Source organism: Notothenia rossii (assembly GCF_949606895.1).
Source record: "Notothenia rossii genome assembly, chromosome: 7".
In the NCBI taxonomy this organism is placed as follows: Eukaryota; Metazoa; Chordata; class Actinopteri; order Perciformes; family Nototheniidae; genus Notothenia; species Notothenia rossii.
Genome location: NC_136905.1, coordinates 982,280 through 1,005,784, shown reverse-complemented (window position 1 = coordinate 1,005,784; position 23,505 = coordinate 982,280). Strand labels below are relative to the sequence as shown.

Genomic DNA, 23,505 nt, shown 5'->3' with positions numbered 1-23,505 from the left:
TCTGTCTTTAGTTGTAAGCTCAGTGGCTATCTGTTCATCTGTCATACTGATCATACAGTCAATAACTTTGTTGTTAGCATCTGGTTACCTAGCTATGCTAACGTATATAAGAAGCTTTTTCTCCAACCAGTGAGGTAAAGGCACATCTTTATATGATCATTATAGTTATAGAAAAATAAGAGAATAAAGTTAACAGGTATAAAATTATATATGACAGTAAAAAAAGTTGTTAATAAACAAGAGTACAGTTTAAAAGGGGAGTGATTTGTAAAATATCCATAAAGAAAAATAAAATCAGTTTGCAGTTCTGTTTCATATGGGTGTTGAGAGATGTATCCATAGATCTCCTAATGTTGCTCCCAAAGTGCACCAGATTGATGCTTTCAACTTCAACATTTAAAAAAAAATCTTCCACCCTAGAGGAGGTTAGGTCCCCCCCCCACTTAAATCATGTTCACATGGATAGGAAACTAAATACATTTTCACACATCTTGTGTCCATATCTTTCTGTTTTGGTGGTCATGCCACACCGTCCACGTGCATGCATGCGCGAGTCATGGTAAAATATCTGGATTAAGAGGTTGCTTTTTTTTTTTGCACAGCATGAAAGAACGGCTAAATGAATGGGCTGTGATTTTAGTTTTTTGAAGCAGAGGTCAATCATTTGTACGGCCCTCGGAGGATGTTGAAAAAATTGAAATGGCCCTCGAGAGGAAAAGGGTGCTGCTACCTGTCTGTCTGAAGGGACAGTAAGGTGGGAGGTGCTGCTACCTGTCTGTCTGAAGGGACTGTAAGGTGGGAGGTGCTGCTACCTGTCTGTCTGAAGGGACAGTAAGGTGGGAGGTGCTGCTACCTGTCTGTCTGAAGGGACTGTAAGGTGGGAGGTGCTGCTACCTGTCTGTCTGAAGGGACTGTAAGGTGGGAGGTGCTGCTACCTGTCTGTCTGAAGGGACAGTAAAGTGGGAGGTGCTGCTACCTGTCTGTCTGAAGGGACAGTAAGGTGGGAGGTGCTGCTACCTGTCTGTCTGAAGGGACAGTAAAGTGGGAGGTGCTGCTACCTGTCTGTCTGAAGGGACAGTAAGGTGGGAGGTGCTGCTACCTGTCTGTCTGAAGGGACAGTAAATTGGGAGGTGCTGCTACCTGTCTGTCTGAAGGGACAGTAAAGTGGGAGGTGCTGCTACCTGTCTGTCTGAAGGGACAGTAAGGTGGGAGGTGCTGCTACCTGTCTGTCTGAAGGGACTGTAAGGTGGGAGGTGCTGCTACCTGTCTGTCTGAAGGGACAGTAAGGTGGGAGGTGCTGCTACCTGTCTGTCTGAAGGGACAGTAAGGTGGGAGGTGCTGCTACCTGTCTGTCTGAAGGGACTGTAAGGTGGGAGGTGCTGCTACCTGTCTGTCTGAAGGGACAGTAAGGTGGGAGGTGCTGCTACCTGTCTGTCTGAAGGGACTGCCGATGTCCGCACCGCTGTGCAGGAGACGTGGAGGGAGGGAGGGTAGAGAGAGAGAGCAGAGGAACTTCCCAGTCTAATCTCCCGACCTGATATTTTTATTTTTTATTCAATCAATATATTTTTGGAAAGGGAAACTGTGCGCAAACAGCAGCAGTAGATATATATTCATTTATTTAAAAAAAAAAGAATAGGGTAACAAAAGGGCACTTTCTCTGGAGGAAGAAAAAGGGCAGGGGCTCAAGCCCACTTTGACGTCAGCTGTGCACGTACCTGGTGGGGACATTTGTCTTTGTTATCATGTTTCATTTCCAGTTAGTTTTTCAGCTGTTATTAAAAGATCTTTGTGCTCATTATTGTCTCTGTGTGTTTGTGTCCCCGGCTTTCTCTCATTTTAATCTGCACAAACAAACTGAAACTGGTTCATATCACAGTCTAATCCACGTGGCAGCTTCAGGCAACATGTTTTTCTGCAATAATTGGATTTATTTTAAATTAAACCTCACTGAGACGAGTACTCAAACCAGAGAAGAAACTGCAGAGGAGAAATCTAAGTGTCTAGAATATATGAATGTTTCATTTCTTGAATGAAACAACAGAAAACAAGTTCTATGATCTGGTATTTGTTTAGATGCACCTGTAGCTTTAGCATCTCATCACATGGCAAAGCAGCAGGCCACCAGGGTGGGTGGAGGGGGGTCAGGAGGACGGGATTTTGGGCGGACATCCCAGCAGCACAGCGGAGGACCCGGAAGGGATCTCGGGCAGACGGCCCGGGGGCAAGGCAGAAGCCGAGAAGGGGGACTCGGGCGGACGGCCCGTGGGCAAAGCAGAGTCCAAGGTTGGGTACTCGGGCGGACGGCAAGACAGAGTCCAAGGTGGGGGTCTCGGGCGGACGGCCCGGGGGCAAGACAGAGTCCACGGTGGGGCGAAGGCCACAGCGGGCGATGTGTTCAAGTGCGCGCTCAATAGAATTTTCTATGCTCAACATGTTTCATTGTGTGCTCAGGATGGAGGCACAAATATAACGCCATAGACATGAGTGGGTTCAAGGGAATGAGCATGCTGATAAGTTAGCAAAAGAGGCGTTGGAAAAGGAAATAGCAATACTAGTTTCACTTGGGAAAGGAGAAGGAAAAGCAATAATGCAATTCCTGAAGAAATTGCTAGTAGGAATGCTTTATGCTGAAAAGCTGACGCTAAACTGCTATGCTGAAATGTCATGTGTAAGAATAAAGTGAATAATTGAGATTGAAATGATACACACTGGGGGCTTGAATGTGTGATGAGAGAAGAAAAGAAAAAGGCTTGGAAAAGCAGCAGAATATTTGAACTGCAAACTTTTGAACTAACTTGATGGTGAATGATATGTCGCCATGCCAACGGCAGGAGATCATCACTCAGACTGGATCATACAGGATTAAACGGAACAATGTTTATAATGGGAAAAAGCAAAGTTGAAGAATGCAGGGGGTGTGGAGTGAAAGAAAATATGGAACACACCATATTACACTGTAACATGTACAAAACAGAGAGGGAATAACTAATAGACAGGGTCAGAGAGGCAGGAAGGGAGTGGAGCTTGATGGGGACACTGGGAACAGAAGGTGAGGGGGTAAGAGCTACCAGGAAGGGAGTGGAGCCTGATGGGGACACTGGGAACAGAAGGTGAGGGGGTAAGAGCTACCAGGAAGGGAGTGGAGCCTGATGGGGACACTGGGAACAGAAGGTGAGGGGTAAGAGCTACCAGGAAGAGAGTGGAGCCTGATGGGGACACTGGGAACAGAAGGTGAGGGGGTAAGAGCTACCAGGAAGGGAGTGGAGCCTGATGGGGACACTGGGAACAGAAGGTGAGGGGGTAAGAGCTAGGAAGGGAGAGGAGCCTGATGGGGACACTGGGAACAGAAGGTGAGGGGGTAAGAGAAGGCCATTCTTAAAGTCCATGTAATGTCCAAAACAAATGTTATTCTGTGTTAATAAATCGCTTCATCACTTTCCACTGTTTCATTTGACATATCAACATCAATGATTCTTTCCATAAATACCCCCCAAATAACATGAAATGTGTGCCACTTTCCCGTGTTATTCCGCTCCGGTAGCGAAAAGCTTGCCAGCCATTAACCCAGCTGTGTGACGTCACACGTGGCAAACACCAGCCTCGTCTGGATTGTTTGTTTTGTATCCTTCCGCTATTTTCGCTCAACATATGTGTAACCGGACCTCGCTAAACTTTTTTTATCTAACAATTCATGATGGGGAAGCGATGTGTAGTTGTGAGCTGTGAATGTTTCCTGATTGCTATAAACATTGATCATGGGTGCTGGAAGATTGTGCACAAAACTCGGGTCAGAATTAAGTTACTACAGGTGTTATGACAGCTTGAGCTAAATGTCACCAGAGTACAGTGAACTTGCCTAGTGACTGAAATATATAAAAGTTGAAGTGAAATAAGTAAGGCCAAAAAGGAATTACGTCTGAATATCTTTATTATTTTTACCACTTTTAATTATTTGTGGGCTCGCACATATACCAAAATAGACTAATGTACACTGCAATAAAGATCAAATGTTACAAGTGAAAAATTAACAAAAGAACCCTTTTTTATTTATCAAACAGTAAATTAATACAATCTTACAAACTTGTGATTTGGAAAATGTTGTTATATTTACATGTTTCTTTGGAAAAATAATATTGTAAATGATGTACTTTGTAAATTATTTACATCATGCGAAACCATTTTAACCAGTTCAGCTGCATGACTTATGTCAAATTACAGATTTGGCCATTGAAATCCCTGATAGCAGCCTCCCGGTTCAGGGTAAGTCTTCCGTATCTCGGTTACAGCACATGCAGGCAGCGGGACTCTGATTTTTGGGCCGAGTACACCCCAGCACCAATGTACAAACTGTCGATAAGCTGTATATCGATACTTCCTAATGAAAAAAAAGTATACAGATTATAAATATATTTGGAGAAAAATAAAATGTTATGTAGTACTATTATGTAGCTATGGTTACAAATTGGCTTATAACATGATATTTGTATTTTACTTGTACAAAATAAATATGAGGTTATACATGACTGCTTGACATAATCATAGACCTCTTATATATTTCCTCACATGTGTAGTTGTTTCTTTTCCCAAGCATACATTGAACTTGCATACACAGAACAAATAAAAGCCAAGCTGTTTTTGACTGCTTGAAAGAGTTTAATGGTATCTTTAAAAGTTTACCATATCTGTAGCGACTAAAAGTATTATATGAAAGCAAAGCTGCAATAGGCAGTTGGGTCAATCAATATTTACTTACTGGTGTAGTGGGCCATCAACTGCTCTGTGTTGTTTGTATTGAAGATACGCTATTTTCAGTGTCCAAACACTGAGACAGCCTTCTCTAAAGCCTGGGTGGCTAATAATGCACCTTGGTTTCTCGTCGGTGTCTTCTATCTGGCAGAGTCCTGCACGGGTCTGATTTTCAAGACCCGCTCCCGCCCCGCACCCGTGACGTGCAGTACCGAACCCGCCCCGCTACCCGCACATATTGCCAATTAGTTCCGCAACCCGACCCGACCCGCCGGCACATGATCCGCAACCCGACCCGAACCCGCATATATATAAGCAGTGACAACGTGCAATTATTAACACACGCAGTTGCATATTTGGCTCAAAAAGCCTGGGATGTTGTTTATTCTCTCCATCTAGGTTGACACCAAAAGCCTCCCAGACGTTGGATTTCGCTCTTGAGGAAGAGTTATTGAAAATGCTGTATTCTCCGCTAGAGAGCTTCACCTCAGCCATTCAGAATGTGGTGCGCTCAGCAGCAGATAGATGCACTGCAGAGGTTATGATTATGCTCGGTACCGCGGAGGAGAGGTCTGAGGATTTAAACATTAAACTAAATTATTATTGTTTAAATATATTTATTATGCAACACCCGCAACCGGACCCGCATCATCTTTGTTTTACCCAGAAGCGAACCCGGAAAAAAGCGTTTGAAAAAATACCACCCGCAAATCACCTTTTTTGCGGGTCACCCGTCGGGTACCCGCGGATACCCGACCCGATGCAGGACACTGCTATCTGGTCAGTAGGTTGCAACTTGTCTATTTGTTCCATCACCTGCCAGATCTCTGCAGCATACACATTCATCTGCAGTGGGCATGCTTTCACAGCATTGACATGTAGCCTACACCTGAATATTGTACATAACATTAAAAAACAAAACAATATCTGCCGGACGTGTGAGGAACAGATGACAAATTAAGATCGACATTTAGTGCAGGTCAAATTAAATAAAACAGAATTTACCATTCAGTATTGCCGACTCGAGTCTCGCCGGCTGCGGAATCCGCTTCTCTTTCACAAGTTTCTGCCTCGTTGTTCGATTGCTGGGCAGGAGGCTCGTACTTATAAGGCAAGATGCCTTGAAGTGAAAGGCTAGCTGGTTCACTCTCTACTTCTGTAACTGAATCCAGATAACCCACCGAATCTGAGCTTGAATGATCGCTGTCGCTGTCGCTGTCTGAAGTTATCGCGTTGCTTGCCATTTGGACTGATTTGATCAAATGGCAATGTTTGCCACGTGTGACGTCACCACTCGTTCGGGAGTGATCGGGGGCGTACTCGGCAAACTTCGGAACCAACATCGGTTTTTAACGTAGGCCTATATGTCATTTAATTATGACGAAACTTTAAACATTTTAATTTATTTTTATTCTGGTGATATCTAAACTACATGTTAAAAAACACCTGTGTTAGATGCATTACATGGATTAAGTATTTGAATGAAACAGGATTGATTGGAATAATTTAAAACAACGTAAACAACACAATGGTATAATTCCACAAGTGGTGATAGGATGATATGGTGATACACTCTCTTGTACAGTAGGTGGCGGTATGCACCTTAAAGCTGTTTGCAATCCGCCAAAACCGAGAGAAGAAGAAGAAGAAGAAGAAGAAGAAGAAGAACCTGTATCCACGTGCTGTCTCGTCGCTACGTTTCTCTCTCTCTCTCTCTCTCTCTCTCTCTCTCTCTCTCTCTCTCTCTCTCTCTCTCGCTCTCTCTCTCTCTCTCTGTGTTCCTGAGAAAGTGTGTGTGAGCTCCAGCACTACTGATCCATCATCTGTGTGTCTGGATAAACCTCTGAATGGACTGTGTGCTCTTTTTTCTGGAGCGTTTACCTCGGACTATAGGAGCTAGCTTAGCATGCTAGCTGGAAACACGTTAGCAACACTAGTCAGATTGAGAGTTTGAAGGAGAGAGAAACGGTGTGTTTAACGGAGTCTGCAGGGAAAGGTGATCTAGGAAACATGAGTAAAGTCAAAAAGCTGCTGTCGGTGAAGAAGCAGCGACTCACTGCTGCTAATGAAGAGATATTTGCTCTGTTTGAACAAACAATAGCAGAGCTCGAGGAGGAGCTGTTTCTTTCCAAAGAGGAGAACAAGAGACTCCAGAAACTACTGGACGCTGTTTTACAGCCTCAGCTTCGGATCCACAGAGCAGGTCTGTTCCCTTTACCCTTAATTAACACTTTACACTCTTCAGTAGCACTTTATTATCACATTAATAACACTTTAGACCCTTTATCAGCACTTGCTGCAGGTAGTACATCCTGAAGTAAAAGTACAAACACCACACTGTGAAAATACTCCATCACAAGTTAAAGTACTGCATTCATATCTTATTTAAGTAAAAGTATGTAAGTATTATTAGACACATGTACTTTATTATAATAATTAAAATGTATTACGGAAGAGCAAACCTACCAAAATATATATATTTATAAAAATACATACTGTGTAGTGATCACTTATTAACACACTGACACATAATTCACACATGGAACTACAGGTTGGGGGTATTGTTTCCGCACGGACATATATGTGGTTACCTATTTATATATTGTGTGCCCTCCTGGTTTCTTTCTCTTGTCTTCTCGGGCTGCGACCCGACAACATGTCCGTTTCTGCTGCTCATTCAAGCCAGCTACATACCATCGATACTCCGACTCCTATCTCCCGCCACTACAACATTGAATAATATGCCATTTAATGTACTGATTTAAATATGACCCATACATGTCATGGGAGCCTGCCTGCAGACTAGGGTTGCCAGAATCGATTATTCGACTGAACATAAATAATAATAAAAAAATATATAAATAAAATCGATTTTTAAAAATAATATTCAATTCGATACTCTCAGGACAGTTCCGGTGCAGGCTGCACTCTCAGCACACCTCCACTGTCAGTACAGGAAGTGACGATTCTGACGAACACGTTTTTTTCCCCGCCCACCGAAGGACTCGTTTGATGGAATTTTTCAAATCACAATGGAGACTTATCACGGAGGTGATGAGTCCGCCCACCGTGCACTTTGGGTCGGCCAGCCTGGTTCTCGTAAAAGTTTTTTGCTCAAATGACACCATGGAGGAATGTAACGGGAGTTGACAGGGGACTCTGCCCGCCTCACGAGTGCCTATTTTCGGACACTTTTTTTCACTTTCCCCCCTATTCTCCCCGGTTTTATGAATTTGATTTTTTTGGGCTATTTTCACCCGTTTTTTTGTTGCATTTTTCTCCTCTCGTCTCACTGATCGAATGGCAAACGCGACCCACTGTTGGAGGGCCTCCGCGCCGGCCCGCCCTAGTGCCGGTGCTCTGGCGGTCGGTTCCTCCGAACTGCGGGTTTGACTCTGATGGCCGGGAGGGTGTGCTGCGTCATTAGCATCACTATTAGCTAGCACACTTCAGAATCGTCACTTCCTGTACTGACAGTGGGGGTGTCCTGAGAGTGGAGGTCTGCAGGCAGACCCCTCTCCTACATGTAGGCACTAGTTGGTTAAATGTGACATACATTGATACTTTAGTTTTAATGTGCTTCTTTATTCACCTTTTCTTTTTAAATGTGTAAAAGCAAATCAAAACAAATACTTTGGATTAATTCAAATTGCGGGAGAATAATTCATAAAGAAATCAATTAATAAATATTGGGGATGCTCCGATCGATCGGCCACCGATCGATATATCGGCCGATACTCACTCTCTACCGATCGATCGGGCTCTCTAAAAATGCCGATCGCATGACGTAAAATGATGACGTAAAATACATGACACTTTTCTCTGTGCGCGGCAAAACAAGCTCGCCAAAATGGCTTCACCAGTCTGGCAGTATTTTAAGGTGTCCGAAAAGGACAATAAAATAGCGGTATGCAACGTGTGTGAAGCAGAAGTCCTGCAGCTCCACCCGCTGTGACGGACCGGTGAGCAAAACACACACTCAGAGTTAGACCTAACACACTTAGCTATTTGATCTACCTCTGCAACAAGCTAAACTAGTTATAAATATGTTTATTCTTCACTGTCGGGTCACTCATTACTGGATCAGTGAGCTGCATGAGATACTGACAGGCTGTCAGGAGAGGGAGAGAGAGAGAGAGAGGGGGAGAGAGAGAGAGCTTCCGCTAATTTATCCTGTGTTATTATCCACAGTTAATGTAAACTTGAATAATGTACTTAATCTGAATGTAATAATTATGTTGGTTGTTGTTTGTGGAAGCTCCAGTGAATGAGCCCCATTAACTGAGTTTTAAACATCACTTTAAATGGAAGATCCCCATAGGCCCCGCCCACTCGATCAGATCGGCGATCTGCCGATTGCTGATTCCGGCGATTGACGATCGGCCCCAAAATTGGCGATCGGAGCATCCCTAATAAATATGTTCAATAATAAATCAAATCTAAATCTAATCTAAAATGTTACTTGATAAAGAATAGGGGAACTGGTACAAAGGTCATTAAGTAATTAAAACATTCATATAAATTAATGTAAAATCTCATCAATCAATTATTGCCAACATGTATTTTTATATATATTTCCACTGTCTAATGTCCAATCCTCTTTCTTGGCCCAAACAATTCTCTTCTTCTTGTTGTTCATCCTCAGTAGTTGATCTTTGCAGCAATTGGACCTTGAAGGCCTGATTCACGCAGTCTCCTCTGAACAGTGGATGTTGAGATTGTCTGCTACTTGAGCTCTGTGATCATTTGTGTGGGCTCTAATCTGAGGTGCTTTAATTTGCGGTTTCTGAGGCTGGTAACTGATGTGTTTATCCTCTGCAGCAGAGGTAACTCTTCCTCTAACTTTCCCGGGGGGGTCCTCATGAGAGTCTCATCATAGCGTTCCATGGTTTTTGCGACTGTACTTGAGGATACATTCAAAGTTCTTGACATTTTCCGGATCGACTGGCCTTCATTTCTTAAAGTGATGATGGACGGTCGCTTCTCTTTACTGAGTTGAGTCGTTCTTGCTATAATATGGATTACAACAGCAGTCATATAGGGCTTTCCACTGTGCACTAACCCTACCTCTGCACAACACAACTGATGGTCTCAAACACATTCAGAAGGCAAGTCATTCCACACATTGACTCTTGACAAGGAAGACCTGTTAATAGAAAACCATTCCAGGTGACGACCTCATGAAGCTGACTGAGAGAAGCCAAGAGTGTGCAAAGCTGTCATCAAGGCAAAAGGGGCTACTTTGTAGAATCTAAAATAAAAATAATATTCTTGATTTTTTTTACACTTTTTTGTTAAATAGATAATTCCATATGTGTTCTTTCATGGTTTTGATGTCTTCAGTGTTAATCTACAAAGTAGAAACAAATTAAAATAAACAAAAAATATTGAATGAGAAGGTGTCCAGACTTTTGACTGGAACTGTATATAAAAAACACACATATGTGAACATTTAGCAGGTTCGCTCATCTATAATCATTTATACAGGTGCAACTTTGAACATGTGCAGAAGTAAAATGCAATATACTAAATAATCAAGAAACAACATAAATTAAACACTGACAGGGAACATTTTACTGCACCATCATTACTGTTACATAGGAAGGTGCCGTCAAATGTTCTGTTAATACTTGCATACTTTTACTTAAATAAGGTTTGAATGCAGGATTTTCATTCTTTACTGTAGGCGTAGTGTATCTGTGAACGATCCCAAATACAATTCATTGTTTACATTGCGGCTAGTGCTACGCCAGAAGGAAAAACAACCCTTTTACATTTTTAACTGGAGTGGAAAGGGGCTGGGCTACATGAGGGGACTTGAGCCAACAAAAATACACAATAGGTGGGACTAAGAAAGATAATGTGAAAATATAAAAACAAAGGCATTAATTAGGGCTGCAAAATGTCCCCCATTGTAATGGTGATGAGATTTTTAAATGCTAACACTTAACAGTTTGTTCTGACGGTGTGTTTCCTGTTTCCTGCAGACGTCCAGCAGCTGGTGGTGGTTAAAGAAGAGCCTCTCCCTGACCAGCAGGAGTGGAGCACCAGTCTGGACCAGGAGGACCCAGAGCCCCCCCCACACATTAAGCAGGAACAGGAGGGAGAGCAGCTTCAGGAGCTGGAGGAGGCTGATATCACCAAGTCCACTTTAACTCCTGACCCTGTGAAGAGTGAATATGATGAAGAGAAACCTCAGTCCTCTCAGCCTCATCAAAGACAAACTGAACACATGGAAACAGAAGCTGATGGAGATGACTGTCGAGGACCAGAACCAGCCAGGAACTCAGATCCAGAGAGCAGTTTACAAACAAAGACTGAGGACCACAATGAAGACTCTTCTGAACATGACACTGAAGACTCTTCTGAACATGACACTGAAGACAGTGCTGATTGGAAAGAGACCAGAGAACCTGCTTCAGGCTCAAACTCACTGAAAAATAGACATGAATCTGTCAGTGATCCACAACGTAGTGCTGAAAAGAAACCATTCAGCTGCTCAGTCTGTAAGAAAGCTTTTTCACTGAGTGCACATTTAAAGATACACATGAGAATCCACACAGGAGAGAAACCGTTCAGCTGTACAGTCTGTAAGAAAGCTTTTGCACAGAGTGGATGTTTAAAGAGACACATGAGAATCCACACAGGAGAGAAACCATTCACATGTACAGTCTGTAAGAAAACTTTTTCACATAGTGGAAGTTTAAAGACACACATGAGAGTCCACACAGGAGAGAAACCATTCACATGTACAGTCTGTAAGAAAGCTTTTTCACAGAAAATAAGTTTAAAGGACCACATGACAATCCACACAGGAGAGATACCACACAGCTGCTCAGTCTGTAAGAAAGTTTTTTCACAGAGTGGATATTTAAAGATACACATGAGAATCCACACAGGAGAGAAACCATACAGCTGCTCAGTCTGTAAGAAAGCTTTCTCACATAGTGGATATTTAAAGATACACATGAGAATCCACACAGGAGAGAAACCATACAGCTGCTCAGTCTGTAAGAAAGCTTTTTCACAGAAAATAAGTCTAAAGGACCACATGATAATCCACACAGGAGAGATACCACAAAGCTGCTCAGTCTGTAAGAAAGCTTTTTCACGGAGTCGAAATTTAAAGTCACACATGAGAATCCACACAGGAGAGGAAAAATAGATCTGCAAAGTTTGTGACAAAAGATTTAAATGGCGTAATCGTTTAAAAAGACCAAGTGTGTTGGTAAGGGAATACATTTGACTATTTTGTATCCTAATTAGTGGTGCACGATAATTATCGGCCCGATAATTATCAGTCCGATATTAGGAATTATGACGTCATCCCGATAAACCCGATAAAAGTATTAATAGCCCCGATAATATACAATATATTTTTTGCGTAAAAAAAAAAAAAAAAATACTGCGGGGTGGATTGGGATGAGGGGCGCTTGTTTTTCACTCGGCTCCTCCCGTTTTGCCAGTACTGTGGTATTAGTGGTTTAGGAAGAGGGGAGTTTTTCACAAATCCAGCGCTCCCTAACTCATGCCTGGCTGTGACGTAAATGGTGTGCGGCCGTGAAGCCAGGACAGTAAACAAACATGTCGTCAGTAGTATGGGACTATGTCAAAGTTTCAGAGTTAGATAGTTTGCTTGCTATTTGTATTAACAAATGCAATGCAGAAGTTCCACGAGGAGGGAAAAAGGCAACGAGCTATAATACTTCCAACCTGATTAGTCACCTGAAACATCGACATCGCTACGATGGTGTGTTAAAAGCATACGAAGACGCCTGCGCTGCTAAACTAGCGGCGAATCCAAAGCCAGCTGCAAAGGCACCGGGGCTTTTACCTATCGACGAGGCTTTTGAAAAAGGCAAGAAGTTTGCCAAAGACGAACCCATGGCTAAAACGAGGAAAAAATTACAGGTACATTTTATATATATATGTATTATATTATTATTGGGAATCGGTATCGGTCTTGAGAAGCAGGAAGTTATCGGTATCGGTATCGGTTTCAAAAAACCAATATCGTGCATCCCTAATCCTAATGTCGTTACATGTAATACTTAACTCCCTAAGCCTGTTTTCACCCACCTGCAACCGATTCACTAATAATCACAAATGTTCATTTCTACGACCCCTTGACTCGACTGTTTCTTGTTTAATAATCGTTACATCTCCTCAGGACCAAGTTCCTGTGTCCTGCCTTTGACCTGCTGATCACCCACTGCTCATTTAAGGTGGACTCACCTTTACAAGGGACCAGCTAGTCTTGGTGTCTTAATGCAAACGTGTTGTAAAGTGATGCTAGACCAACAACGTGCTGTTGGGTTGTGTGCTCTCTGCAGGACGGTGTCTGTACTCAAAGATTGTTTATGAAATGAGAGCTTCACTCTGTGTTTGTTGTCTAAACAACGCCAACAGAGCGATACGTCTTCTTTCCAGCAGATGGCATAAATGTTACATCATGCAGTTCAACTGTCATCCACATATTAGAGATTCAAAACAGCAATGTGTGAGATAAGGCTAGTAATTGACTATTTCAACAGAATGTGAAGAGGTTACAGTCTTGAGGCCATGTCCAATATGTTTGTATTTTGTTTGATGAAATCTACTGAAATGAGCATTCAATGACTCAATTATTCTGAATTACTGTCATTACATCATGGGTTTGCATTGCAATATTAGAACACATTAAACTTTATTTCTTCCAAGTTGCGGGTGTTCATTGTTTAGAAGTCCGCTGTGTTTCATCCAAGCTTCCACTGCTTGCTCCGATAATGCTGAAAGTATCTGTTGTGTGCTTTACCTGCTCCAGTAACACAAGTGTAATTCACTGGACAGCGACAAGAGATAGTGGAGGGATCCAGAGGAGAACCAGAAGATAGTCTGCATAGAGCCTTCAGGTTCTGAAAGTGATCAGGGACAGAGCTAGAAAAAAACTCGGAAAACCTGAATAGAGCTAGAAGATAGCAAAGCCAAGAAAGACCCAGACAGGAAGGAGCCAAAAGAGTTTGTATTTTTTAATATTCAATCTCTTCTCTTAAGATATTAGAACTTCCTATCTCAACATGTATCCTTTTATGCATTAAAAAAACCTTACATTTTTGCTGCCAATTATTGAGATTGTTTCACAGCTTTATCTTAAATATTTAGACTTTTGTCTTCACATATAGATTACATAGGAGGAACAGCACGATCCACTCTGCTGGATTCTGCCCAAATCGGCTCCAAATGCATGCAAACATCTCGCTGTATCCATACTCCTGCAGTTGTATTGTTCTGGATTCATAGTGAAGTGTATTAGATGTTCTGCACTCTTATTGTTATGTATTTAATATAAAGTCAAATACCCATAAAGTCAGAAAAGAAAAGAGTCTCACTTAAGGAAAAAGGTTCTGAACCAGTGAGAGTTCTTCATTTGCACATAAACATGGTCAAATATTTAAAGTTGTGACCAGATGGTGTCGCCCTAATCCGTGTATCTACGGTCCATTTGTTTTTCTTTATTACACAAGTTAGCGGAAGAGCGTCTGAGAGGCCTTTTTGTTTTTGTTGTTTTACCTTACTAAATGGTCTAATGGTCATGAATGAATTTAGCGATGAATTTAGCGATCACAACGAAAACGGCCAAGACACACATTGAGCCCAGAAAATGAATGTTATTAAGGGATGTAAATATAATAAGCCTGTGTCTAAAATGGACAACATTGTTAGGAGATTTAAACTATACAGCGATTCTGCACTGCGGTCACTCAGCGGTCTCTCAGTTTGTCTTTTCAAATCAGCTGCTCTTCACGTGACGGAGAGCACCAGAACGCGGCTCCCGCACTTCAGATAAGGAGCCGTACACATGCTTCAGTTTGTGCGTGTCTGTCTTTAGTTGTAAGCTCAGTGGCTATCTGTTCATCTGTCATACTGATCATACAGTCAATAACTTTGTTGTTAGCATCTGGTTACCTAGCTATGCTAACGAATATAAGAAGCTTTTTCTCCAACCAGTGAGGTAAAGGCACATCTTTATATGATCAATATAGTTATAGAAAAATAAGAGAATAAAGTTAACAGGTATACAATTATATATGACAGTAAAAAAAGTTGTTAATAAACAAGAGTACAGTTTAAAAGGGGAGTGATTTGTAAAATATCCATAAAGAAAAATAAAATCAGTTTGCAGTTCTGTTTCATATGGGTGTTGAGAGATGTATCCATAGATCTCCTAATGTTGCTCTGATTGATGCTTTCAACTTCAACATTTAAAAAAAAATCTTCCACCCTAGAGGAGGTTAGGTCCCCCCCCCACTTAAATCATGTTCACATGGATAGGAAACTAAATACATTTTCACACATCTTGTGTCCATATCTTTCTGTTTTGGTGGTCATGCCACACCGTCCACGTGCATGCATGCGCGAGTCATGGTAAAATATCTGGATTAAGAGGTTGCTTTTTTTTTTTGCACAGCATGAAAGAACGGCTAAATGAATGGGCTGTGATTTTAGTTTTTTTAAGCAGAGGTCAATCATTTGTACGGCCCTCGGAGGATGTTGAAAAAATTGAAATGGCCCTCGAGAGGAAAAGGGTGCTGCTACCTGTCTGTCTGAAGGGACTGTAAGGTGGGAGGTGCTGCTACCTGTCTGTCTGAAGGGACAGTAAGGTGGGAGGTGCTGCTACCTGTCTGTCTGAAGGGACAGTAAAGTGGGAGGTGCTGCTACCTGTCTGTCTGAAGGGACAGTAAGGTGGGAGGTGCTGCTACCTGTCTGTCTGAAGGGACTGTAAGGTGGGAGGTGCTGCTACCTGTCTGTCTGAAGGGACAGTAAAGTGGGAGGTGCTGCTACCTGTCTGTCTGAAGGGACTGTAAGGTGGGAGGTGCTGCTACCTGTCTGTCTGAAGGGACAGTAAAGTGGGAGGTGCTGCTACCTGTCTGTCTGAAGGGACAGTAAAGTGGGAGGTGCTGCTACCTGTCTGTCTGAAGGGACAGTAAGGTGGGAGGTGCTGCTACCTGTCTGTCTAAAGGGACAGTAAAGTGGGAGGTGCTGCTACCTGTCTGTCTGAAGGGACTGTAAAGTGGGAGGTGCTGCTACCTGTCTGTCTGAAGGGACAGTAAGGTGGGAGGTGCTGCTACATGTCTGTCTGAAGGAACTGTAAGGTGGGAGGTGCTGCTACCTGTCTATCTGAAGGGACTGTAAGGTGGGAGGTGCTGCTACCTGTCTGTCTGAAGGGACAGTAAGGTGGGAGGTGCTGCTACCCGTCTGTCTAAAGGGACAGTAAAGTGGGAGGTGCTGCTACCTGTCTGTCTGAAGGGACTGTAAGGTGGGAGGTGCTGCTACCTGTCTGTCTGAAGGGACTGTAAGGTGGGAGGTGCTGCTACCTGTCTGTCTGAAGGGACTGTAAGGTGGGAGGTGCTGCTACCTGTCTGTCTGAAGGGACAGTAAGGTGGGAGGTGCTGCTACCTGTCTGTCTGAAGGGACTTTAAGGTGGGAGGTGCTGCTACCTGTCTGTCTGAAGGGACAGTAAGGTGGGAGGTGCTGCTACCTGTCTGTCTAAAGGGACTGCCGATGTCCGCACCGCTGTGCAGGAGACGTGGAGGGAGGGAGGGTAGAGAGAGAGAGCAGAGGAACTTCCCAGTCTAATCTCCCGACCTGATATTTTTATTTTGTATTCAATCAATATATTTTTGGAAAGGGAAATTGTGCCCAAACAGCAGCAGTAGATATATATTCATTTATTTAAAAAAAAAAGAATAGGGTAACAAAAGGGCACTTTCTCTGGAGGAAGAAAAAGGGCAGGGGCTCAAGCCCACTTTGACGTCATATGTGCACGTGCCTGGTGGGGACATTTGTCTTTGTTATCATGTTTCATTTCCAGTTTGTTTTTCAGCTGTTATTAAAAGATCTTTGTGCTCATTATTGTCTCTGTGTGTTTGTGTCCCCGGCTTTCTCTCGTTTTAATCTGCACAAACAAACTGAAACTGGTTCATATCACAGTCTAATCCACGTGGCAGCTTCAGGCAACATGTTTTTCTGCAATAATTGGATTTATTTTAAATTAAACCTCACTGAGACGAGTACTCAAACCAGAGAAGAAACTGCAGAGGAGAAATCTAAGTGTCTAGAATATATGAATGTTTCATTTCTTGAATGAAACAACAGAAAACAAGTTCTATGATCTGGTATTTGTTTAGATGCACCTGTAGCTTTAGCATCTCATCACATGGCAAAGCAGCAGGCCACCAGGGTGGGTGGAGGGGGGTCAGGAGGACGGGATTTTGGGCGGACATCCCAGCAGCACAGCGGAGGACCCGGAAGGGATCTCGGGCGGACGGCCCGGGGGCAAAGCAGAGTCCAAGGTTGGGTACTCGGGCGGACGGCAAGACAGAGTCCAAGGTGGGGGTCTCGGGCGGACGGCCCGGGGGCAAGACAGAGTCCACGGTGGGGCGAAGGCCACAGCGGGCGATGTGTTCAAGTGCGCGCTCAATAGCATTTTCTATGCTCAACATGTTTCATTGCGTGCTCAGGATGGAGGCACAAATATAACGCCATAGACATGAGTGGGTTCAAGGGAATGAGCATGCTGATAAGTTAGCAAAAGAGGCGTTAGAAAAGGAAATAGCAATACTAGTTTCACTTGGGAAAGGAGAAGGAAAAGCAATAATGCAATTCCTGAAGAAATTGCTCGTGGGAATGCTTTATGCTGAAAAGCTGACGCTAAACTGCTATGCTGAAATGTCATGTGTAAGAATAAAGTGAATAATTCAGATTGAAATGATACATGAACACTGGGGGCTTGAATGTGTGATGAGAGAAGAAAAGAAAAAGGCTTGGAAAAGCAGCAGAATATTTGAACTGCAAACTTTTGAACTAACTTGATGGTGAATGATATGTCGCCATGCCAACGGCAGGAGATCATCACTCAGACTGGATCATACAGGATTAAACGGAACAATGTTTATAATGGGAAAAAGCAAAGTTGAAGAATGCAGGGGGTGTGGAGTGAAAGAAAATATGGAACACACCATATTACACTGTAACATGTACAAAACAGAGAGGGAATAACTAAGAGACAGGGTCAGAGAGGCAGGAAGGGAGTGGAGCTTGATGGGGACACTGGGAACAGAAGGTGAGGGGGTAAGAGCTACCAGGAAGGGAGTGGAGCCTGATGGGGACACTGGGAACAGAAGGTGAGGGGGTAAGAGCTAGGAAGGGAGTGGAGCCTGATGGGGACACTGGGAACAGAAGGTGAGGGGGTAAGAGCTAGGAAGGGAGTGGAGCCTGATGGGGACACTGGGAACAGAAGGTGAGGGGGTAAGAGAAGGCCATTCTTAAAGTCCATGTAATGTCCAAAATAAATGTTATTCTGTGTTAATAAATCGCTTCATCACTTTCCACTGTTTCATTTGACATATCAACATCAATGATTCTTTCCATAAATACCCCCCAAATAACATGAAATGTGTGCCACTTTCCCGTGTTATTCCGCTCCGGTAGCGAAAAGCTTGCCAGCCATTAACCCAGCTGTGTGACGTCACACGTGGCAAACACCAGCCTCGTCTGGATTGTTTGTTTTGTATCCTTCCGCTATTTTCGCTCAACATATGTGTAACCGGACCTCGCTAAACTTTTTTTATCTAACAATTCATGATGGGGAAGCGATGTGTAGTTGTGAGCTGTGAATGTTTCCTGATTGCTATAAACATTGATCATGGGTGCTGGAAGATTGTGCACAAAACTCGGGTCAGAATTAAGTTACTACAGGTGTTATGCCAGCTTGAGCTAAATGTCACCAGAGTACAGTGAACTTGCCTAGTGACTGAAATATATAAAAGTTGAAGTGAAATAAGTAAAGCCAAAAATGAATTACGTCTGAATATCTTTATTATTTTTACCACTTTTAATTATTTGTGGGCTCGCACATATACCAAAATAGACTAATGTACACTGCAATAAAGATAAAATGTTACAAGTGAAAAATTAACAAAAGAACCCTTTTTTATTTATCAAACAGTAAATTAATACAATCTTACAAATTTGCGATTTGGAAAATGTTGTTATATTTACATGTTTCTTTGGAAAAATAATATTGTAAATGATGTACTTTGTAAATTATTTACATCATGCGAAACCATTTTAACCAGTTCAGCTGCATGACTTATGTCAAATTACAGATTTGGCCATTGAAATCCCTGATAGCGGCCTCCCGGTTCAGGGTAAGTCTTCCGTATCTCGGTTACAGCACATGCAGGCAGCGGGACTCTGATTTTTGGGCCGAGTAGGCCTACACCCCAGCACCAACGTACAAACTGTCGATAAGCTGTACATCGATGCTTCCTAATGAAAAAAAAGTATACAGATTATAAATATATTTGGAGAAAAATAAAATGTTATGTAGTACTATTATGTAGCTATGGTTACAAATTGGCTTATAACATGATATTTGTATTTTACTTGTACAAAATAAATATGAGGTTATACATGACTGCTTGACAGAATCATAGACCTCTTATATATTTCCTCACATGTGTAGTTGTTTCTTTTCCCAAGCATACATTGAACTTGCATACACAGAACAAATAAAAGCCAAGCTGTTTTTGACTGCTTGAAAGAGTTTAATGGTATCTTTAAAAGTTTACCATATCTGTAGCGACTAAAAGTATTATATGAAAGCAAAGCTGCAATAGGCAGTTGGGTCAATCAATATTTACTTACTGGTGTAGTGGGCCATCAACTGCTCTGTGTTGTTTGTATTGAAGATACGCTATTTTCAGTGTCCAAACACTGAGACAGCCTTCTCTAAAGCCTGGGTGGCTAATAATGCACCTTGGTTTCTCGTCGGTGTCTTCTATCTGGCAGAGTCCTGCACGGGTCTGATTTTCAAGACCCGCTCCCGCCCCGCACCCGTGACGTGCAGTACCGAACCCGCCCCGCTACCCGCACATATTGCCAATTAGTTCCGCAACCCGACCCGACCCGCCGGCACATGATCTGCAACCCGACCCGAACCCGCATATATATAAGCAGTGACAACGTGCAATTATTAACACACGCAGTTGCATATTTGGCTCAAAAAGCCTGGGATGTTGATTATTCTCTCCATCTAGGTTGACACCAAAAGCCTCCCAGACGTTGGATTTCGCTCTTGAGGAAGAGTTATTGAAAATGCTGTATTCTCCGCTATAGAGAGCTTCACCTCAGCCATTCAGAATGTGGTGCGCTCAGCAGCAGATAGATGCACTGCAGAGGTTATGATTATGCTCGGTACCGCGGAGGAGAGGTCTGAGGATTTAAACATTAAACTAAATTATTATTGTTTAAATATATTTATTATGCAACACCCGCAACCCGACCCGCATCATCTTTGTTTTACCCAGAAGCGAACCCGGAAAAAAGCGTTTGAAAAAATACCACCCGCAAATCACCTTTTTTGCGTGTCACCCGTCGGGTACCCGCGGATACCCGACCCGATGCAGGACACTGCTATCTGGTCAGTAGGTTGCAACTTGTCTATTTGTTCCATCACCTGCCAGATCTCTCTGCAGCATACACATTCATCTGCAGTAGGCATGCTTTCACAGCATTGACATGTACACCTGAATATTGTACATAACATTAAAAAACAAAACAATATCTGCCGGACGTGTGAGGAACAGATGACAAATTAAGATCGACATTTAGTGCAGGTCAAATTAAATAAAACAGAATTTACCATTCAGTATTGCCGACTCGAGTCTCGCCGGCTGCGGAATCCGCTTCTCTTTCACAAGTTTCTGCCTCGTTGTTCGTTTGCTGGGCAGGAGGCTCGTACTTATAAGGCAAGATGCCTTGAAGTGAAAGGCTAGCTGGTTCACTCTCTACTTCTGTAACTGAATCCAGATAACCCACCGAATCTGAGCTTGAATGATCGCTGTCGCTGTCGCTGTCTGAAGTTATCGCGTTGCTTGCCATTTGGACTGATTTGATCAAATGGCAATGTTTGCCACGTGTGACGTCACCGCTCGTTCGGGAGTGATCGGGGGCGTACTCGGCAAACTTCGGAACCAACATCGGTTTTTAACGTATATGTCATTTAATTATGACGAAACTTTAAACATTTTTATTTATTTTTATTCTGGTGATATCTAAACTACATGTTAAAAAACACCTGTGTTAGATGCATTACATGGATTAAGTATTTGAATGAAACAGGATTGATTGGAATAATTTAAAACAACGTAAACAACACAATGGTATAATTCCACAAGTGGTGATAGGATGATATGGTGATACACTCTCTTGTACAGTAGGTGGCGGTATGCACCTTAAAGCTGTTTGCAATCCGCCAAAAACCGAGAGAAGAAGAAGAAGAAGAAGAAGAAGAACCTGTATCCACGTGCTGTCTCGTCGCTACGGTTCTCTCTCTCTCTCTCTCTCTCTCTCTCTCTCTCTCTCTCTCTCTCTCTCTCTCTCTGTGTTCCTGAGAAAGTGTGTATGAGCTCCGGCACTACTGATCCATCATCTGTGTGTCTGGATAAACCTCTGAATGGACTGTGTGCTCTTTTTTCTGGAGCGTTTACCTCGGACTATAGGAGCTAGCTTAGCATGCTAGCTGGAAACACGTTAGCAACACTAGTCAGATTGAGAGTTTGAAGGAGAGAGAAACGGTGTGTTTAACGGAGTCTGCAGGGAAAGGTGATCTAGGAAACATGAGTAAAGTCAAAAAGCTGCTGTCGTTGAAGAAGCAGCGAGTCACTGCTGCTAATGAAGAGATATTTGCTCTGTTTGAACAAACAATAGCAGAGCTCGAGGAGGAGCTGTCGCTTTCCAAAGAGGAGAACAAGAGACTCCAGAAACTACTGGACGCTGTTTTACAGCCTCAGCTTCGGATCCACAGAGCAGGTCTGTTCCCTTTACCCTTAATGAACACTTTACACTCTTCAGTAGCACTTTATTATCACATTAATAACACTTTAGACCCTTTATCAGCACTTGCTGCAGGTAGTACATCCTGAAGTAAAAGTACAAACACCACACTGTGAAAATACTCCATCACAAGTTAAAGTACTGCATTCATATCTTATTTAAGTAAAAGTATGTAAGTATTATTAGACACATGTACTTTATTATAATAATTAAAATGTATTACGGAAGAGCAAACCTACCAAAATAAATATATTTATAAAAATACATACTGTGTAGTGATCACTTATTAACACACTGACACATAATTCACACATGGAACTACAGGTTGGGGGTATTGTTTCCGCACGGACATATAAGGTTACCTATTTATATATTGTGTGCCCTCCTGGTTTCTTTCTCTTGTCTTCTCGGGCTGCGACCCGACAACATGTCCGTTTCTGCTGCTCATTCAAGCCAGCTACATACCTTCGATACTCCGACTCCTATCTCCCGCCACTACAACATTGAATAATATGCCATTTAATGTACTGATTTAAATATGACCCATACATGTCATGGGAGCCTGCCTGCAGACTAGGATTGCCAGAATCGATTATTCGACCGAATTCGATACTCTCAGGACAGTTCCGGTGCAGGCTGCACTCTCAGCACACCTCCACTGTCAGTACAGGAAGTGACGATTCTGACGAACACGTTTTTTTCCCCGCCCACCGAAGGACTCGTTTGATGGAATTTTTCAAATCACAATGGAGACTTATCACGGAGGTGATGAGTCCGCCCACCGTGCACTTTGGGTCGGCCTTGGTCAAGCCCGTTTGACCCCCCAAGCCTGGTTCTCGTAAAAGTTTTTTGCTCAAATGACACCATGGAGGAATGTAACGGGAGTTGACAGGGGACTCTGCCCGCCTCACGAGTGCCTATTTTCTGACACTTTTTTTCACTTTCCCCCCTATTCTCCCCGGTTTTATGAATTTGATTTTTTTGGGCTATTTTCACCCGTTTTTTTGTTGCATTTTTCTCCTCTCGTCTCACTGATCGAATGGCAAACGCGACCCACTGTTGGAGGGCCTCCGCGCCGGCCCGCCCTAGTGCCGGTGCTCTGGCGGTCGGTTCCTCCGAACTGCGGGTTTGACTCTGATGGCCGGGAGGGTGTGCTGCGTCATTAGCATCACTATTAGCTAGCACACTTCAGAATCGTCACTTCCTGTACTGACAGTGGGGGTGTCCTGAGAGTGGAGGTCTGCAGGCAGACCCCTCTCCTACATGTAGGCACTAGTTGGTTAAATGTGACATACATTGATACTTTAGTTTTAATGTGCTTCTTTATTCACCTTTTCTTTTTAAATGTGTAAAAGCAAATCAAAACAAATACTTTGGATTAATTCAAATTGCGGGAGAATAATTCATAAAGAAATCAATTAATAAATATTGGGGATGCTCCGATCGATCGGCCACCGATCGATATATCGGCCGATACTCACTCTCTACCGATCGATCGGGCTCTCTAAAAATGCCGATCGCATGACGTAAAATGATGACGTAAAATACATGAAACTTTTCTCTGTGCGCGGCAAAACAAGATCGCCAAAATGGCTTCACCAGTCTGGCAGTATTTTAAGGTGTCCGAAAAGGACAATAAAATAGCGGTATGCAACGTGTGTGAAGCAGAAATCCTGCAGCTCCACCCGCTGTGACGGACTGGTGAGCGAAACACACACTCAGAGTTAGACCTAACACATTTAGCTATTTGATCTACCTCTGGAACAAGCTAAACTAGTTATAAATATGTTTATTCTTCACTGTCGGGTCACTCATTACTGGATCAGTGAGCTGCATGAGATACTGACAGGCTGTCAGGAGAGGGAGAGAGAGAGAGCT

The 23,505-nt window shown here is 42.9% G+C and overlaps 1 protein-coding gene across 1 annotated transcript; it reads left to right on the top strand.

Annotated features, from left to right (window-relative positions):
• Window positions 1-2,105: 2,105 nt before the first annotated feature.
• LOC307013473 (uncharacterized protein) lies at window positions 2,106-13,345 on the top strand (the record flags this gene model as incomplete). Its single annotated transcript, XM_079640871.1, has 3 exons — window positions 2,106-2,129; window positions 6,793-6,952; window positions 10,737-13,345. The coding sequence occupies 3 exons, from the start codon at window positions 2,106-2,108 to the stop codon at window positions 11,912-11,914; spliced, it is 1,362 nt and encodes a 453-aa protein (XP_079496997.1). The 3' UTR covers window positions 11,915-13,345.
• Between the last annotated feature and the right edge of the window lie 10,160 nt (window positions 13,346-23,505).